This window comes from Canis aureus, chromosome 6, assembly GCF_053574225.1.
Source record: "Canis aureus isolate CA01 chromosome 6, VMU_Caureus_v.1.0, whole genome shotgun sequence".
Classification (NCBI taxonomy): domain Eukaryota; kingdom Metazoa; phylum Chordata; class Mammalia; order Carnivora; family Canidae; genus Canis; species Canis aureus.
This window is the reverse complement of record NC_135616.1, coordinates 385458-404113: the sequence shown is the minus strand read 5'-3', so window position 1 is coordinate 404113 and position 18656 is coordinate 385458. Positions and strand designations below refer to the sequence as shown.

At 46.4% G+C, this 18656-nt stretch overlaps 1 protein-coding gene across 2 annotated transcripts; it reads left to right on the top strand.

The window, feature by feature from the left end:
• The first annotated feature begins 1241 nt into the window (after window positions 1-1241).
• SKA1 (spindle and kinetochore associated complex subunit 1) lies at window positions 1242-11282 on the top strand. Of its 2 annotated transcripts, XR_013381052.1 has the most exons (8): window positions 1242-1383; window positions 1845-1942; window positions 2712-2836; window positions 5165-5262; window positions 7740-7877; window positions 8915-9084; window positions 9922-10128; window positions 10238-11282. XR_013381052.1 is itself a non-coding variant. In XM_077899758.1 (7 exons), the coding sequence occupies exons 2-7, from the start codon at window positions 1855-1857 to the stop codon at window positions 10068-10070; spliced, it is 768 nt and encodes a 255-aa protein (XP_077755884.1). In that variant the 5' UTR covers window positions 1242-1383; window positions 1845-1854; the 3' UTR covers window positions 10071-11282. The 2 variants fall into 2 exon arrangements, 1 of the variants encoding a protein (XP_077755884.1); XM_077899758.1 differs by having other exon boundaries at window positions 9922-11282.
• Window positions 11283-18656: the final 7374 nt, after the last annotated feature.

Here is an 18656-nt window from a genome sequence, read left to right as displayed (position 1 = left end):
TTGTAAGTTTGAAAATTTCCACAAGTTTTTAAAAGTCATAAGTAGAAATGGCCAAGGCTGCTGTTTGCCTACCCGGAATCTGTGCTCTTCTTCTCCCTCATAAACAGGACGCCTGCCTATAATGGTTGAGGACACAATCTGTCTAAAAAAAAAAAAAAAAAAAAAAACTTTTTTTGATTTACTTTTTTTTTCTTTCAGTCTTCTTTGCAGATGTGAATGACCTGTGAAAAGCAGAAAGCCACTGGGTGTGGCTTCCAAAAAGACCTCTTTAAAGGTGGTGGCTCAGCTGGTAAGTGAACCTGTTACCCTTTGCCTCTTTTCCAATTAGAACAAGACCTGAGGAAGGACCTGGCAGGGTTATCTTACATCCCAGGCACCCGACGGCCAGAATGCATGATGCTATGGACAGTGGCACCCGGAGATAGAAGGAATCTGGATAGTTGATGACTGTGGAGCTGCCACACCAGCTCGGGGATACTTTCCCTTTTTTTTTTTTTTTTTCCAACAGGAAGAATTAACCTTATTCTTTGCTTAAATTTGTATTTGCCCTTACAGAGGCTGTACACTCGACGAAAACAAGGTCCTTGTCTTTAAGCTCACCAACTCGAGTGCTTTTGGGGATTATCTGGGATGCTTTTTAAAATATCAGGGCGTGGAACCCACTTGCAGAGAGCCTGATTTCAGGGACTTGGGGTCCAGGGTAGGCACTGGCATTTGTGCAAGCTGCCCCTGGCGACCGTACCGTGCAGCCAACTTGGAGACCCACTGTTGGGCCTCGCCATTTGATTCCCGCAGCGCCGGGCCCCCGCCGGGTGGCCGTCCACACTGCAGGGCGCACTGGGGCTCCGGCCTCCGCGGCTCCGCCCACCCAGGCCCGGCCCCGCCCACCCCAGGGCCCGCCCGGGTCCCCCGTCACCTCGGCCCCGCCCACCCAAGCCCGGCCCCGCCCACACCAGGCCCTGCCCGGGTCCCCCCTCTCCTTGGCTCCGCCCACCCAGGTCCGGCCCCGCCCGGGTCCCCCTCACCTCGGCCCCGCCCACCTCAGGCCTCGCCCGGGTCCCCCGTCACCTCGGCCCCGCCCACCCAGGCCCGGCCCCGCCCACCCCAGGCCCCGCCCGGGTCTCCCGTCACCTCGGCTCCGCCCACCCAGGCCCGGCCCCGCCCACCCCAGGCCCCGCCCGGGTCCCCCGTCACCTCGGCTCCGCCCACCCAGGCCCGGCCCCGCCCACCTCAGGCCCCGCCCCGCCCGGAAGACGCCGGAACTGGAGCCTGCGCCGAGCCCGCGTTCCGGAAGCGCCGAGGTGCGCCTGCGCGGCGCCGCGTCCGGGCGGGCACTTGGAATCCGGCTCCCGGAGTGGCGGGTCGCGACCCTCGGCTTTCCAGGCGAGTCCCGGCGGCCCGCGGTCGCGCCGCGAGTGGCTCTGCCCTCGGGCCCGCGCGAGGGTGGCGCCTGGCGTCGGGGTCCGGCGGAAGGCGGGGGGCGGGCGCTCCTCCCCACCTCGCGGCCCGGCCCGGCCCGGCCCGGCGCCGCGCTCTCCGGTGGGGGTTGAGGTTCCCAAAGGCCGCGTCGGCGCCGTCTCGATGACGTAGGAGTGGCGCGTGTGTGCCCCGAGCCGCCGTGCTGGGTCCGGGATGCGCGGATCCCAGAAGGTCCGGCCCGGCCCGTACTGCACTCGGGCTAAAAACTGCGTTTCGCAGGATCGGCTGACATTCGGTGTCCTGCTTTTCAAGGAGCTGGGATCCCCTGGGTATTCGCTGTCACATCTCGGACGTGAACAGGTTCGGCCTTGCTTTTTTTATTATTTTTTTTTTTCTCCCGTAAGCGCCTGTGTCTTTCTTCACAGGCTCGAAGTCATGGCGTCCTCCGATCTGGAGCAGCTGTGCTCGTGCATCAATGACAAGATCGGCAACATCAAGAGAATGTTGTCCCTGAGAAACTGTGGTAAGTGGAACAGGCTCCCCCCGTCCTCCCCAGTTTCCCTCCGCACCCCCGAACTAGGTCCGCAGCAGCAGCAGCTTCCACATCCTGCCTGGCCTGCGGCCGGCCTCCTTGCTGGACCCCATGGAGATTTACCTCCTTCTCACGAAAGCTCAGCTGAACACATGGCAGAGTGTTTCTTGTATCTAGCATTTCTGGGTGTTTTATTACAGGGGAGGAGTTTGCCGAAATCAGAAGACTCGGGGGACACTCTGTACTTCCCTCTCCCTCACTTCTCTTCCATATTACTTAGAAACGAGGTCTTAAGGGCACCTGACTGGCTCAGGGGTTGAGCATCTGCCTTCGTCTCAGGGCAGGATCCTGGGGTCCCGGGATCGAGTCCCACGTCGGGCTCCCCGCAGGGAGCCTGCTTCTCCCTCTGCCTGTGTCTCTGCCTCTCTCTGTGTCTCTCATGAATAAATAAATAAAATCTTAATAATAAAAAAAAAAACACTGATTTAAGAAAGAAGGAAAAAAAGGAAGGAAATGAGGTCTCGAGATTATCCATGGAGCTTTGTAGTGGCAGCATCGTAGCCAATGGGGTTTATCCGAGGCGCGATTGTTGCTAAAAGATTATCCGTGGAGATAGGTCCTAAGGACTGCTTTCCCTCAAGTGTCTCTGCAAGGTAGAGCTCTGGTCCAGGAGTTTACTTGGATACGCTTGAGTTAAAGAGGACAGTATGTGAACACTTTTCTGTATACTTTATTTCTCATTCTCTTTGTTTGTTAATAGGTCAAGAACCTATCTTGAAGACTATGTTAGATAAAATAGGAGATGAGATCATCGTAGTAAATGAACTTCTAAATAAATTGGAATCGGAGATTCAGTATCAAGAGCAAACCAACCATTCACTCAAGGTAATGTTTTTCCAGCAAAAAAAAAAAAAAAAAATGAAAGGGCAATGAATACAAACTCCTAATCACCAGGGAATTCTGAAGGATTCTTGAAATTTAAAATGTTCTTAGTTTTGTAAATCATCATTAATGGTATAAAGCGCCACTTGCGGGATCCCTGGGTGGCACAGCGGTTTGGCGCCTGCCTTTGGCCCAGGATGCGATCCTGGAGACCCGGGATCGAGTCCCGCGTCGGGCTCCTGGCATGGAGCCTGCTTCTCCCTCTGCCTGTGTCTCTGCCTCTTTCCCTCTCTCTCTCTCTCTCTCTGTGTGTGTCTCTCATGAATAAATAAATAAAATCTTTAAAAATAAATAAATAAATAAATAAATAAAGTGCCACTTGCATTGTATCTTACTAGTGTAAAGGATGCCAGAGCTCCCCAAGTGTTTCTTTTTTTCTGGTGGTACCCAAAGAAATGGGACTGTACTAAAAAGGGAAGATTTCCTAAATAATTCTTGGTAAGTTAATTAGTGATCTGTTAGAGTGGTGTGGAAGGAACACCTAGGGGCAAGAAAATGGGAATCTTGCCCTGGTTCCCTTTAGCACCCTCTGCCACCCTGAGAAAGCCAGTCTACCTCTGGGGGTCTTGTCCTCATTTGGAAAAAAAATGGGTCACACTGAACTATTTCTTATTTCTATTCTCCATCTCTTTAAAAATGTAATGTCAGGGACACCTGGGTGGCTTAGGGGTTGAGCATCTGCCTTCGGCTCCGGGCGTGGTCCTGGAGTCCCAGGATCGAGTCCCACATCGGGCTCCCCGCATGGAGCCTGCTTCTCCCTCTGCCTGTGTGTCTCTCTCTCTCTTTGTCTCTCAGGAATAAATAAATAAAATCTTTAAAAAAATAAGATAAAAAAATAAAAATGTAATGTCAGGATTCTCAAGTAAAGAAAAACTTGAGTCTCGTTCACACATTTTGTTCTAAATAAGCTTTCTAATTGACTAAGCTAATGAAAGTGTCTGTGTACTTCTGGAAAATACGCAGTCTGTACATAGTTACTTCATGCTGTTAGGGCCATTGACCCATTGAGTGGGATTGAACAAGGTGGCCTCTGTGGTCCGTCTCAGCCTTATAATCCTTAGGATCTGTAAAGATTTTTCAGCTACGGGAGTGGGCATGAGTATGCCTAACCTGCTATCAGTTGAAATGAAATTGTTGGCTTTGAACATCATTCAGCTCTTTGAAAGAAAGGTGTCCTGTCAATTTAAAACAAACCAACCTACCCAAGAGTGCTTTAGTAAGAGGGTTTAGTGTGTGCTTAGAGAATGTTAAATCCAGAACTGAAGGCTTTTTAGAATTTTTTTTTTCATAGTACAATTGAGAATCAGATGACAGGAATCCAAAGGTACAGAGTATTTTACTTATTAAATTTGCACGAGGGGGTGCCTGGGTGGCTCAGCCAGTTCACCGTCTGCCTTGGCTCAGGTCATGACCCCAGGGTCCTGGGGTGAAGCCTCATGTGGGGCTCCCTGCTCAGCAGTGGGTCTGCTTTCCCCTCTTCCCCTCACCCCACTTGTGCTTTCTCTCTCACTTGGGCTCTCTCTCTCTCAAATAAAATCTTTTTTTTTTTTTTTTTTTCAAATAAAATCTTTTGAAAAATAATTTGCATGAGTTCAGAGCCTCAGGTTCTAGTGAAAGGTAAAGACAACACAGAACAAAAAGCAGTGATGATCCAGTGGAAATCTCCGTGCAGCTCAAGTATGTGCATGTCAGCAATGGCAGCTCCAAATAGCGTCTCGAATATGCACCGTGGGCACGCATCGTCACCCTGGCACCGCTGTCCAGATACACTGGGAGATGTGTGCTAAGCCAACAAAAGTAATTCACCAGAAGGACAAACATAAATCCTTTATATATTTGAAGTTAAATGTCAGCTGTCCCTGTTGTAATGTGATTATAATGGTTCTCTGAAAACCAGTAGAGAAAGCTGCTAGATTGCCATCCGAAAACAGCTCTTAGGGCAGCCCCGGTGGTGCAGCGCTTTAATGCCTCCTGCAGTCCAGGGTGTGATCCTGGAGACACAGGATCGAGTCCCACGTTGGGCTCCCCGCATGGAGCCTGCTTCTCCCTCTGCCTGTGTCTCCCCCCCGCCCCCCCCTCTCTGAATAAATAAAAAAATCTTTTAAAAAATGTCTAAAAACACAGGCAGGGGTGCTTGGGGGGCTCAGTCAGTTGAGCCTCTGCCCCTGCCCCCACCTGGTGCGCTCCATCTCTCTCTCTCAAGGGAACAAACCCACACAGGCAGGACAGACACTAATTTGGGAGCTTTTTTTTTTTTTTTTTTAATTTTAGGAACTCTGTGAATCTCTTGAAGAGGATTATGAAGATGTGGAACATCTCAAGGAAAACATTCCTCCCCATTTACCTCAAATAACAGTCAGCCAGAACCTGTAAGTGTCTTTATAATTATTCTTGCTCTCTGCATCTAGAAAACTCTTAAAACACCTCAACTCCTGTCGTTTTTTCCTGTACTTGGGATGGTTTGAGTGATCACGTTAGTGTTTGTTCGTTTCTCTGTGTCTGCACCAGTCTTCTGGCTGTCTCTGCGGAGCTCGTCGCCCCTCTTTCCCACGGACAAGCATCTGCTAGGCTCGCTTTCCCCACTTCTCATTTCTTTCCCTCTGAGCAGTTTGTCAACCTCGGCTCCCTTAGGCCAGATAATCCTTTGTTAGGATAGTGAGGATGTTTGGTAGCACCCCCAATCTCTGCCTCCCACCTAGGTGTCATCCACACCCCCACCTCCCTTGCCCCCCCCCCACCCGTGACAATAAACAGTGTCTCCAGACATTGCCATATGTCTTCTGGTGACACATTCTCCCCTGACCCCCAAGAACCAGTGTCTTAGGGTAAAAATAAGCTGAATAAACGTCCCATCTTAAAAACAGCCAAAGGAAGAAAAAAAACTTAGCTTCACTGTCCCCCTCAAACTGGTGGCCGCTGTCTGTTCCCTGACAGTATATGTTCCTGCCTCCCCTTTCCCCAGACCCCTAAGTCCATCTCTGGGCTGCTGTTACTACCACACTTAGGGAACGGACAGAAAAATCCCCTTCAGCCCTGATCCTTCTTTTCAGGTTTTATTTCACTGTCTCTGTGTTTCTGGAATTCTGTGTTCTGTCCACCGTGGTGCTTCACTGCCCTGCGTCTCCTGTTTCTCTGCCCTCCTCCAAATATCGGGTGTGTCCTGAAGCTACGTCTGGCTCACGCTGACCTCACACCACCATCCGTGCTCTCAGATGTCCAGCTCCAGCCTTGACGTGACGCCTGCTGCATTAATTGCTTGCTGGGAGCCTAATGCACAAGCTGTCCTCTTGAGCTCTGCACATCTAAGGCCAAACTTCTCTGTTCCATGTTACCCAGCCATCACGCCTGCCGCCTCCTGACCCCTGGCGGGAACTCGGTACCTCCGGCCTGTCCCTGTAAGGTTGTACCTTACAGCCCTTTTCTCTTACAGACCCTTCCTTTATCAAAGAGGCAGTCATCCTGCTGGTTATGATAATCCTACCCTTGTATGTATGTTTCTATAAACAATATACTGCTTACGTTTGAAGAACTGGAAGGCAGGCAGGAGCCTAGCTGTAGGAGAACCACAGGACTGCTCATGGTTGAAGTTCTCCAGGAGAAGATTCAAGTGCCTGGCATGATCAGGGTCCCCTGCAGGTTGCCTGCAGGAGGAAGTGATGGGCAAGGTCCTGAATGAATGCCAGGAACAGGCAATCACAGGAGATCTGCCAGGATTGTGTGGGTGGGACATCAGACATCCAGCAGGAATATGGCCTGGGGAACAGTCAGAATTTCCTTCTTCTGACCTTAGTGTGGCTTATTTTCAGCTTTCAGCAGAGGTTAGAGCAGAACCTTTTTATAGGTGGAAATGATTCTTTTCAGATGATAACAGCTGAAAGGGCATGAAGGAAAAAACTCAGAAGCTTCCTTAGGACCTGGTGAAGACAAGCGAGCACAGATAAGAATCAGCCAGACTCACCAAGAAGTCTCTCTCCTCTTACCCTCATGGAAGGTTGATGGTACCATAGTGTTGGGCATCTTCATCTTGGGCGCCTACAGTGTGGCCTGCCTCACTCATAGCACCTCACTTGGGCCTGGTTGCCCTGTGCTTGGTGTTCAGCTGTCGTCTTGGGAGCTCATCTCCCTGTCTTGGGATTCCCTTCACTTGCTCCTGGGTTGGATCTACTCTTTCCTGTGTCTCATTTATTTTTTTGGAGCAGTCGAGCCAGCCATGGCTTCACTTACTGCTACCAAGGGTCCGTTCCTTCCCTGGCAGCCAAATAACCCAGAAGCTACCGCCTATTTCTAGACTTTTAGCTAGTGGGGTAGAAGCTGTATTAGGCTTCTCAACTGACTCCAAAAATTGGGTAGGACTGAATCTAAGAGTTCCATGCTCATTGCTGGCAACTAAAATGAGTCTGCAACAGGCAGGGACTGTTGGGATATATTATTCAGTGGGATAAATTAGAGAAGTATAAAATGATTATTGATTCTGTGTCCAAAATTACAGGGTCAGGAAGAGAAGCTGTTGAGAGGTTAAGATCAACTTTACACATAGTGACTTTGAGGAGCCAGTGGGATAACTGATGAAGATGTTTAGCATAGGTACTGCATACACCTGTGTTTGGGGTTTGTAAATAGAATTCTGTTACTGAGGATTTGGGGGGTTTAATTTTTCAGTGTTCTCTTCACTCTTCAGATCTTCATGAACAATAGGAGTACTGGCAGCAAAAAGTGTTGGCTGTAACATTATTATAACAATAAATCTTGTATTTGTTACTGATTATGTTCAGTTGGGAAAACTTTGTAGTGTGCTGCAAAATTCTGGTGATCACTTGTCCATCTGTTCGTGTATCTCTGTTCGTAGAGCTAATGTGTCAGACCTTGACCCTGAAGAACCAGTCAAAGTTGAGGAACCTGCACCCACAAAGAAACCCCCCAAAGAACAAAGAAGTATTAAAGAAATGCCATTTATAACTTCTGATGAATTTAATGGCATTCCAGCGTAAGTATTTAAGATAGAATTTTAACCTTTAACTCTTCAATGGTCAACATACGTGATTGTTTAAATCTTAAAGCTTGATTTTGTTCATAGCATGCTGTGTTCAGATGTTGATCTTTTCTAGAATAGTATTACATCACACTATGAAAATGCAGGAAATCTTTTGTTGAAGATGCTTAAATCATGTTTTTTATTTGGTTCTAAAACTTTTCAGTGCAAGATCTAGAGATGGGTCTGTTTATTGCAGAGTCCTCTCGAGGACTGTTTTATGATATAGATTTATCCAGTTACATTTAAAAGTAGCCTCAGTTTTGCTGTAATTTTAAGGAAAGTGCTGTATAATGTTTAAAGTTCTGTCTTTTAGTTAACCAGTACTTAAGACCCTATTTCAAATTGCAGTATTAAGTCTCTAGGTAGAGAGTAGAGATGAATACATCCAGGTACATATAGGAAAGTTGACTGATACATTGTGGTTCTGTTTAATTTTTTAGCTGTTGAGATATGTCTGGTTTTATGTGGAAGTTGGTGTCTGTATATTATTTTTATATATTTTATATATATATATGATTTTATTTATTCGTGAGAGACACAGAGAGAGGCAGAGACACAGGTAGAGGGAGAAGCAGGTTCCCTGCAGGGAGCCCGATGTGGGACTCGATCCTAGGACCCCAGGGTCACACCCTGAGCCAAAGGCAGATGCTCAACCACTGAGCCACCCAGGCATCCCAAATATATATATTTAAAGACTTATTTATTTGGAGGAGGTAGGACAGAGAGGGAGAAAGAGAACCTCAGACCAACTCCCTGCATTCACTGAGTGTGGAGCCGGATCCGGGGTTACATCTCATGACCCAGAGATCATGACCTGTGCTGAAAAAAAAGTCAAACACTAAACTGACTGAGCTACCCAGGCGCCCCTATACATTTTGTTTTGTGAAGAGTTCTACTAGCTTGGCTTGTGTATAAGCATAAACATCTTTCAAAGAAAATAATTTTGTAAAATGATTCTTTAAAAAAGTTAATCATATACTTATTTGCAGGTACATGAAATCCCGCTTAACCTATTGTCAAATTAATGATGTTGTTAAAGAAATCAACAAGGCAGTAGTTAGTAAATACAAGATTCTACACCAACCAAAAAAGTCTATGAGTTCCGTGGCCAGAAATCTTTATCACAGATTTATTGACGAAGAAACAAAGGATACCAAAGGTAAGAATGATAGCATATATATGTGTGCATGTCAGCTGTTTGGAGTATAACTAAATCATGAGAAAATCAATTCTAGAAAACTCTGAATCTAGAGGGGTCATTCTCAGCCAGGGGTGGTTTTCCCATAGGGGCACGTTTTTGCCCTCTCCGGAGACGTTTTTGGTTGTTACGGCTAGTGCTGGGGCTGCTACTGGCATCTAGAGACTACTGACGCTGCTAAAGTGTACTTGACTACAGTGCCCAAGACCGCTCCACGGAAAGAGGCAGAGAACTCCAAATATCTGTAGCTTCAAGGCTGAGGAACACTGCTTTAGAGTGTATTATGAGACTTTACCCAGTGTTTTCAGAATTAGAGTTGTAGTGGAAATAGTTTGGCTGCTAATACAGTATTCGCCGTGTGCCAGGTAGTGTACCGAGAGCTCTAGTCCTCACACCTTAGGGACACGTATGGTTACCCCCGTTTCTCAGACGAGGCAGAGAAAGCATCAGTTACTTGTCCACGGGCAGCCAGTTAGGGGACAGAACTGCTGGGGGTTTCAGTCCCCGAAGCACTAGCCCATATTTCATCTCGAAAAGTTACGTGTTCAGAAGAGACCAACAGTGAGCCAGTAATATAATAGGCAGTTTCTGAAATGCTGCAGTAAACACTGCAACTTCGGCTGAGAGAATACTGATTATTTTAGCAAGAGTACCTGTTCTCACTTTGGTTGCCTAATGATAGTAAAAATGGTCAATGACCAATGACACAATGTTACTTGTGTTTACAAACGTAACGCATCAAAGACTCATCTTGAAAGTTATCCTTATGAAAACGAACACTACTCTCTTTATTTTCAGGTCAATATTTCATAGTGGAAGCTGATATAAAAGAGTTCACAGCTTTGAAAGCCGACAAGCGGTTTCATGTGATACTGAATATCTTACGACATTGCCGGAGGCTTTCAGAGATCCGAGGGGGCGGCCTCACCAGATACGTTATAACCTGAAGCCTTATGGTCTGGCCAACTGTAGGGTATAGAGGCCACTCCTGGAGCTGCCTTATATGTAATTTCTTTATATATGATTTCTTTGGCTTTTTTTTTATAGTTTCCTATAAAAATAAAACATTTTAGTAAATAAAGCAGATATATTTTAAAATTCACTTATCTTTCAGCACCTATTTAACCCCCTACCAGAGGAGCCTCTGTGCTAGGTATATAATGATGAATGAAATGAAAGAGATGATAAAATAACATGTAAGTAATTTGATAGTTGTCCTGGAAAATGGAGGGGGGGGTTGGATTGCAAGAATTTAGGATGTTTCTCTCCGCACTTAGAGGGAGTGTCTGGCTATATGTGTTTTAGTCCTTGTTCTCCAGAGGTGCAAAACCAATAGGAAATAAACACAGAGGGGCATGATGGCAGATTGGTCCATGTGATCACAGAGGCTGAGAAGTGCCCCAACCTGCCGTCTGCAAGCTGGAGACCCAGGAAAGCCCATGGGTAATTCAGTCCTAGTCTGAAGGCCCGAGAACCAGGGAAGATGAGATGTGACGGCTCCAGCAGTGAGGCAGGAGGAAACAAAGTGAGTTCTTCCCTCCACTTTTGATTGTATTCAGGTCACTCACAGATTGGATGATGCCCACCTGTACTGGGGACAGCAGTCTGCTGAGTCCAAACACCCCCACAGATGCGTCCAGAAATAAGGTGTAATGTGGCACCCCATGGCCAGTCAGGCAGGTTGACACGGAAAGCTGACCATCACCGTCTGTGCTCTCTGCTGGGCAGGTCGATCCTTGTAGCAGAGGGAAAAATCCTGTCCTAGGCCTGGTGGCCTGGTTCCTACTGTCACTGTGATAACTGTGTGTTATAGGCACGACGTAGTGTTATCCTTTCTTCCTAATTTAAATGTAGGTGTGTTTAATATTTCATGTCTTTCTACATATGAAAACAATGGCATTATCCCTTTACTTTGCTGTTTTAAGTCTTGCTTGATTTTTCTCTGTAAGAAAAAAAAAACACTTTATCTGCTTGAACTATTTCTTCCTAAAACTCATAGTGAACAGCTGTGGCAATAAATGTGTCTGATTCTTGTAGAATGGGTACCGAGGTGAGCAATTAGTCCCTAATCATTAGCATGTAATTTGTTACATTAATCTGGGCTTACATTGGTAGACTTGTGTTCATCAAAGAGTAATAAAGACAGTTTTCAAGCAAAATGACAGGCTCGTTCTTATTTTTGAAAATAACATTTTTAAAAATCTAATTTTGGATGCATCTTGAGGTCTTGGGGCTCTGCCCTCAGATGCAGCCCTTGTCCTTTGCCCTCCGTCTTCTCTCTGGTAGCTTACAGCCTCAAGCTCCTTTCCTCTGCAGTCTGTGGACCCCACAGCATGGCTCTCTCCAGAACTTTGGGAGAACTGTCCCTTCTGATGGCTCTCTGCTGCAGGGCATGGATTCTGGCTGGCTGTCACCAGCTGGGTGCCAACTGAGCCTGGGGCCTGGCTTCATACCTCCTAACCCTACGAGCCCATGAGCCTGGGAGCCCAGGAGGCTTCTATACTGAGATACTAATTTTTACCTGTGAAGTTTTTCATCTGTTCCTGAAAGGTTCTGGGTTGGTTCATTTTTAAGTTGGCTATTCATAGATAAAATGTTTTTTTGTAGGTAACATAGTCTAGTTGAAAGTGTTTATGGTACATCACAGCCACTGTCCTTTTTGACCTCTCCTTAGGATGCTGTGTCCCCTTTTACATTTCCATAACTGTACGGTATCCCCTCAGCTCCTTTTGGCTTCATTAGGTTTGTATGTCTAGATGTGGATCTTGTCTTCCTTGCTAAGACAAAGAGGTAGATATAATCTTCCATGAAGAGAATCTAGCTGTCACTCCTTGTAGCAGATTGTGTATTACAGAGATGGAAGGGTCCATTACCCACCCCCCTCCCGCCGCCCCAACATACTCCTTCAATGTGGTATCAACACTTCCAGGAGACAAGAACCTTGTTCCCTCCCTTTGCCTCTGGGTGTATCCTTGTAGCCTCAGCCAGTAAGATGGAGAGGAAATGCCGCTGCATGATTTCCAAGCTAGCTATTAAAGACAATGTGAGTTCCATCTGTTTCTTTCTTGGGATGCTTGTCTTTGGAACCTTGTCACCATGTTGGGAGAAAGCCCAGGTTACATGGAGAGGCTGCAATAACTGCCAGCACCAGCAGTCATGGGAACAAATGATTCCAGCCGTCAACATTCAGGTATTCTTGCTGAGGTCCCAGGCATCAAGGAGCCAAGACAAGCTGCCCCCACTGTGCTCTGACTGAATTCAGGACTCACAGAAATCATAAAAAGTAAGTGATTCTAGTGGTTTAAAGATACTGTTTTTGCAGTTTATTGTACAGCAAGTGAGAATGGGAACACTACTCAAACCTAGCCTCACCAACAGTAGAACATACGTGTGCCCCCTGGTTTGACACAGTAGCAAGTAGGACCACCTATGAAGCATGATCGTCAAAAACATTAAATAAGAACCTGATGAAGACGGGCTTTATCATCTAGTTTATAGGAAACACGGGATAGACGAGCTAAATGCCATCATGAAGAAACAATCTAACATTCAGATATAAATAATCTGATCTCTTAAAAACAAGGCAATAAAATGGAGGCGATCCCGTTCCTGCTTAGGAAGGCCTAAGAGCCTAACCAAGTGTAAACCATGACCTAGGGCACTTGGTGGCTCAGACAAGCTGAGTGTCTGATTCTTGGTTTTGGCTCAGGTCACGATCTCAGGGTTGTGAGATCCAGCCCCGCACTGGGCTCCACACCCAGCATAGAGTCTGCTTGAGATTCTCTCCCTCTGCCCCTTCCCCCACTAGTGCACTTTTTCTCAAATTAATAAAAACAAGCAAACCATGAATCTTGGCTGGCATTTCACATCTCTATTCATCCATTAATGGACACTTGGGCTGCTTCCACATCTTGGTGTTGTAAATAGCACAGTAAATACAGGGTGCTTGTATCTTTTTGAATTGGTGTTTTTATTTCCTTTGGGTAGATACCCAGTAGTGGAATTACTAGATCACATGGTATGGCTGTGTTTTAAGATTTTATTTACTCATGAGAGACACAGAGAGAGGCAGAGACACAGGCAGAGGGAGAAGCAGGCTCCCTGCAGGAAGCCCGATGTGGGACTCGATCCTGGGACCCTGAGATCACGCCCTGAACTGGAGGCAGGCGCTAAACCGCTGAGCCCCCCGGGATCCCCGGTGTGGCTATGTTTAATTGAGGACCCTCCACGCTGTTTTCCACAGCAGCTGTACCCATTTACAGTCCCACCCACAGTGCACAAGTGTTCCTATTTCTCCACATCATCACCAACACTTCTTGTCTTTTTTTAGTCTAGCCATTCAGGTGTTGGCGATACCTCATTGTGGTTTTGATTTGCATTTCCATGATGATTCGATGTGTCTGAAAACATGAGTTTCTTAAATTACACTGGATGTAAATACTGTGGTTATATACACAAAGCAATGTATATGGCATCTGACACGTGGAGTAATGATATATGTGTATAATCTTGGTATCTGAAAAATGTGTCACTTTCAATAAACCCTGTTTTCAAATAAGTGTGGGCAGGACACACCCTCTGTCCCTCTTAATGGGGACAGATTTTCATTTCTAATGCAGACTTAAATTAATCATCATGAGCCCACTTGCTGCCTTTTCTCTTAAACAAATGTGCAGTTTCAGGCTAATACTTCTAAGTCTAGGATCAATGCCCCAACTCAAAGAGTGCAGGTAATTAAATTTTTCTTTCTGAGGGGTCAGCATGACAAATGTGAGCTATTTCTAATTATAAACATTTTCTTGCTAGAACGATTGTAGGCTGGGGCTCAGCTGCATATAAAAACTTACAACTCTGATCCTTGTGACTCAGAAATCCAGTTATTTCTTGGGAATACTCTCTTTGACTTTAAAAAAAGTAATTCAGCAACGTAGTGCATTGGAAAGAAAACCGGAGCATCAGAAATCTGGAATCCAGTCCTACTCCTTCTTGGTTCTACCTTTAAAAATTGGACCCTGGGCAGCCCAGGTGACTCAGCGGTTTAGCACTGACTTCGGCCCAGGGCCTGATCCTGGAGACCCGGGATCTAGTGCCGCCTGCTTCTCCCTCTGCCTGTGTCTCTGCCTCTCTCTCTCTCTCTCTCTCTCTCTCTCTCATGAATAAATAAAATCTTTTAAAAAATTGGACCCCTTTTCACTCTGTATCAACCACCCTGGTCTCAAATGGAGTCATCTCTCCCCTGGATGAATTCAGAGCTTCCTAACTGGTCTCTGTGTTTGTCCATCCCTCCCTGCTGTCTATTCTCCAGTGAACCAAAGTTAGAGTAGGTTACTGCCCCTCAGAAACCTTCTCTGGCTGCCCATAAGTTTCAGTGTTGCTCAAACTGGAGCCAAGACTATATATCCGATTACAAAGTAGAAATAATTTATTATAAACACACCCTTTCCTGGAGTCTTGAAAAGCTGTGAATTAGGCAGCCAGGAGGTTACATCATTTTTTAAATCGCGATTAAATGTACAAATGGAAAAATGCACAGATCTTAAGAAGATAGATCAGACGAGATCGGGTGCATTCAGGGTGGTCATGAAATGGGCAAAAGACATGAAGAGAAATCTCACAGAGGAAGACAGACATGGCCAACACGCACATGAGAAAATGCTCTGCATCACTTGCCATCAGGGAAATACAAATCAAAACTGCAATGAGATACCACCTCACACCAGTGAGAATGGGGAAAATTAACAAGGCAGGAAACCACAAATGTTGGAGAGGATGCGGAGAAAAGGGAACCCTCCTGCACTGTTGGTGGGAATGTGAACTGGTGCAGCCACACTGGAAAACTGTGTGGAGGTTCCTCAAAGAGTTAAAAATAGACCTGCCCTACGACCCAGCAATTGCACTGTTGGGGATTTACCCCAAAGATGCAGATGCAATGAAACGCTGGGACACCTGCACCCCGATGTTTCTAGCAGCAATGTCCACAATAGCCAAACTGTGGAAGGAGCCTCGGTGTCCATCGAAAGATGAATGGGTAAAGAAGATGTGGTCTATGTGTACAATGGAATATTCCTCAGCCATTAGAAACGACAAATACCCACCATTTGCTTTGACGTGGATGGAACTGGAGGGTATTATGCTGAGTGAAGTAAGTCAATCGGAGAAGGACAAACATTATATGTTCTCATTCATTTGGGGAATATAAATAATAGTGAAAGGGAATAGAAGGGAAGGGAGAAGAAATGTGTGGGAAATATCAGAAAGGGAGACAGAATATGAAGACTCCTAACTCTGGGAAACGAACTAGGGGTGGTGGAAGGGGAGGAGGCAGGGGGTGGGGGTGACTGGGTGACGGGCATTGAGGGGGGCACTTGACGGGATGAGCACTGGGTGTTATTCTGTATGTTGGTAAATTAAACACCAATAAAAAATAAATTTATTATTAAAAAAAAGATCAATGAGTATTAACCAGTGTGTATACCTGTGTAACCCACACCTTGTATCCTTTTTATCCTTAAACTTTTTGTTTTGATACGATTATAGGTTCACATCCAGCTATAAGAGTGACCGAGACCCTTCGCCCTTTACTCTCCGCCCCCATGGTAACGACTTGCTTGGCTATAGTACAAGGTCACAACCAGGGTGTTGACCTTGATACAGTCGACACAAACATTTCTACCACCACAGAGATCCCTCACGCCTGCCCTTTAGGGCCACACCTGCTTCTCTCCCAGCACTACCTCTCCTTACCCATGATGACCGCCCATCCATTTGACATTTCTATAATTTCATCATTTCAAGAATGTCACAGGAAGGAAAGATATAGTGTAAACCTTTTTGAGATTAGCTTTCCCCCCGCGTGGTATAATTCTTCGGAAACTCACACAGGTTGTTGTACGTGTCAACAGTTTGCTCCTTTTTATTGTTGAGTAGTTCTCCATTGGCATGGGCCATGTGGCGTTAATCATTCCACCGGCGTTAATCATTCCACCAGTTGGAATAGCTCTGCATAGTTCCTGTTTGTGAATGAATTAAGCTGCTACACACATGCAAGTACACTTTTTTTGTGTGAACATGAATCTTTGTGTATTTGGGAGCACTGTTCCCAGGAGGGCGATCCTGGGTCCCATGGCAGGTGCATACTGACTCGTGTTTTTGTTGTTTTTTTTTTAACCTGTCAGATTGCATCCCAGAGTGACTACACCGTTTTATGTTTTCCTCTGAGCACTGCTTTCACTGCGTGCCACACATTTTGATAAGTTATATTTTCATTTTCCTCCCTTCAAAATATTTTAAAAGTTCTCAAGACTCCCTTTTTACCCGTGTGTCACTTAGAAGTGCATTGTTTGATTTCCACACATTTTGGGATTTTCCAGCTACCTGTCTGTTATCAACTTTGAGTTTAATTCCATGTTGGCCAGAGAGCACACTAGGTGTGGCTTCTACTTTATATTTGCTAAGGTGTGATTTATGGCCTTGGTTGTGGTCTATCTTGGTGAATATTCCGTGTGGGTTGGAGAAGAACGTGCAATCTGCCATGGTTTGATGAAGTATCCTCTGGGTTTCAGTTAAATCCTGGTGAAAGGTGATGCTGTTTAGCTCAGCCGTGTCCCTACTGCTTCTCTGCCTGCTGCGTGGGCCACCTGCTGACGGAGTAACGTCTCCAGCCATGGCTGTGGCCTTGTCTGCTCCTCGGTACAGGCTCATTGGTTTCTGCCTCATGTACTTTGATGCTCTTTCAGACACACACACATTAAAAATGGTTTCTGTCTTCTTGGAGAACTGCCCTCTTTATCATTAAAACCCTTCTGTTTCCCTGATAATTTTTCTTGTTCTGAGGTTGAAGTCGTCTGAAACTAAGATAGCTACTCTAGATCTGTTCTGATTCACGTTAACAAGGTAGGTCTTAATCCCTTTACTTTTGATCTCTCTGTCTTTTTTTTTTTTTTTTAAGATTTTATTTATTTATTTGAGAGAGACAGACACAGAGCAAGAGCCAGGAGGGGAGAGAGAAGCAGGCTCTGCCCCAGGACCCCAGGATCATGACCTGAGCTGAAGGCAGACACTTAACCACGGAGCCATCCAGGCATCCTCTGTGTCTTTATATCTAAGTGAGTTTCTTGTAAACAAGATATGGTTGGATCCTTTTTTCTTTGCTTTGCTTTTTTCTTTTCCTTTCTAATTCTGTCACTCTCTGCCCTTAACTGGTGTATGTAGCCAATTCACATTTACATCGGTTGTTGAACGGGGCACCCATGTGGCTCAGTGGGTTAAGCGTCTTCCTTTGGCTCCGGTCATGACCCTGGGGTCCTGGGATCGAGTCCCACGTCAGGCTCATCACTCATCAGGGCGTCTGTGTCTCCGTCTCCCTTTGCCACTCCCCCTGCTTGTGCACGCATATGTGTTCTGTCTCTGTCTCTCTCTCTGTTAAATAAATAACATATTTATTTTTTTTTAAATTTATTTATTTATGATAGTCATCAGAGAGAGAGAGATAGAGAGAGAGAGAGAGGCAGAGACACAGGCAGAGGGAGAAGCAGGCTCCATGCACCGAGAGCCCGATGTGGGATCTGATCCCGGGTCTCCAGGATCGCGCCCTGGGCCAAAGGCAGGCGCTAAACCGCTGCGCCACCCAGGGATCCCTAAATAACATATTTAAATAAATAAAGTGAATGTTGGTATATCTGGATCAATATCTGTCCTATTTGCTACCATTTTCTATTTGTTGCATTTGCTCTTGACATCTTTGTTTTTAATTCTTTCTCTGGTTTTAACTGTTTTATATGATTCTATTTTCTCTCCTCTCTTAGTGTATAAATTATACTTCTTTTAAAAATAGTTATACTGGTTGCACTAGAACTTGTATTATACACTTAGAGTTAGTGGAATTCCCCTTTCAAGCAACACAGTAGGTGTCTGCAGCTAGAGCAGCTACCTTATGAGTGAATATTCCCAGTTTTCCCTCCTGCCTCTTCTAGCATTGCTGTTGGCCATGTCATTCATTTGCCACGTCATCATCATAAGCTGCAACTGAGCTTGCAGGTCTGAAATGTGTGGTGTGTGTGTGTGTGGTTGGGAGAGACGGTCTTGTGGGAATGAGCCCTTCACCCGTGGACTCTGATGCCCTCTCCGGGTAGATGGTGCCAGAATTCAATTAATGGCAGGCCACCCAGCCGGTATCCCAGAGAATCCCTTGGTGTGGGGAAAGCCCTTCACACCTCTGGTGACCGGGGGTGTCAGCGGGGAGGCACCGCGGTAATGGTGAGGAGGACACAGAGGGGACAGAATGGCGCAGCGAGGGAGAGACGGGCTTGCCCTCAGTGGGAAGCACAGATCCGCGCGAGCTCCCGCTTCACGCTCCTTTCCTTCTGCAGCTGGCTGCCCACCCGCGTGCGTGTCCACGTGTTCACCCTCCCGCTCGGGTCAGAGCTGCTTACCCCGCAGGCCCTGCTGCTGCCCCGCGGGGAGGCCAACAGTGCTGGAGGGAGCCCCCCCCCCCCCGCGACTTAGCAGGACTGGATGTCTACACTGTCTCTACA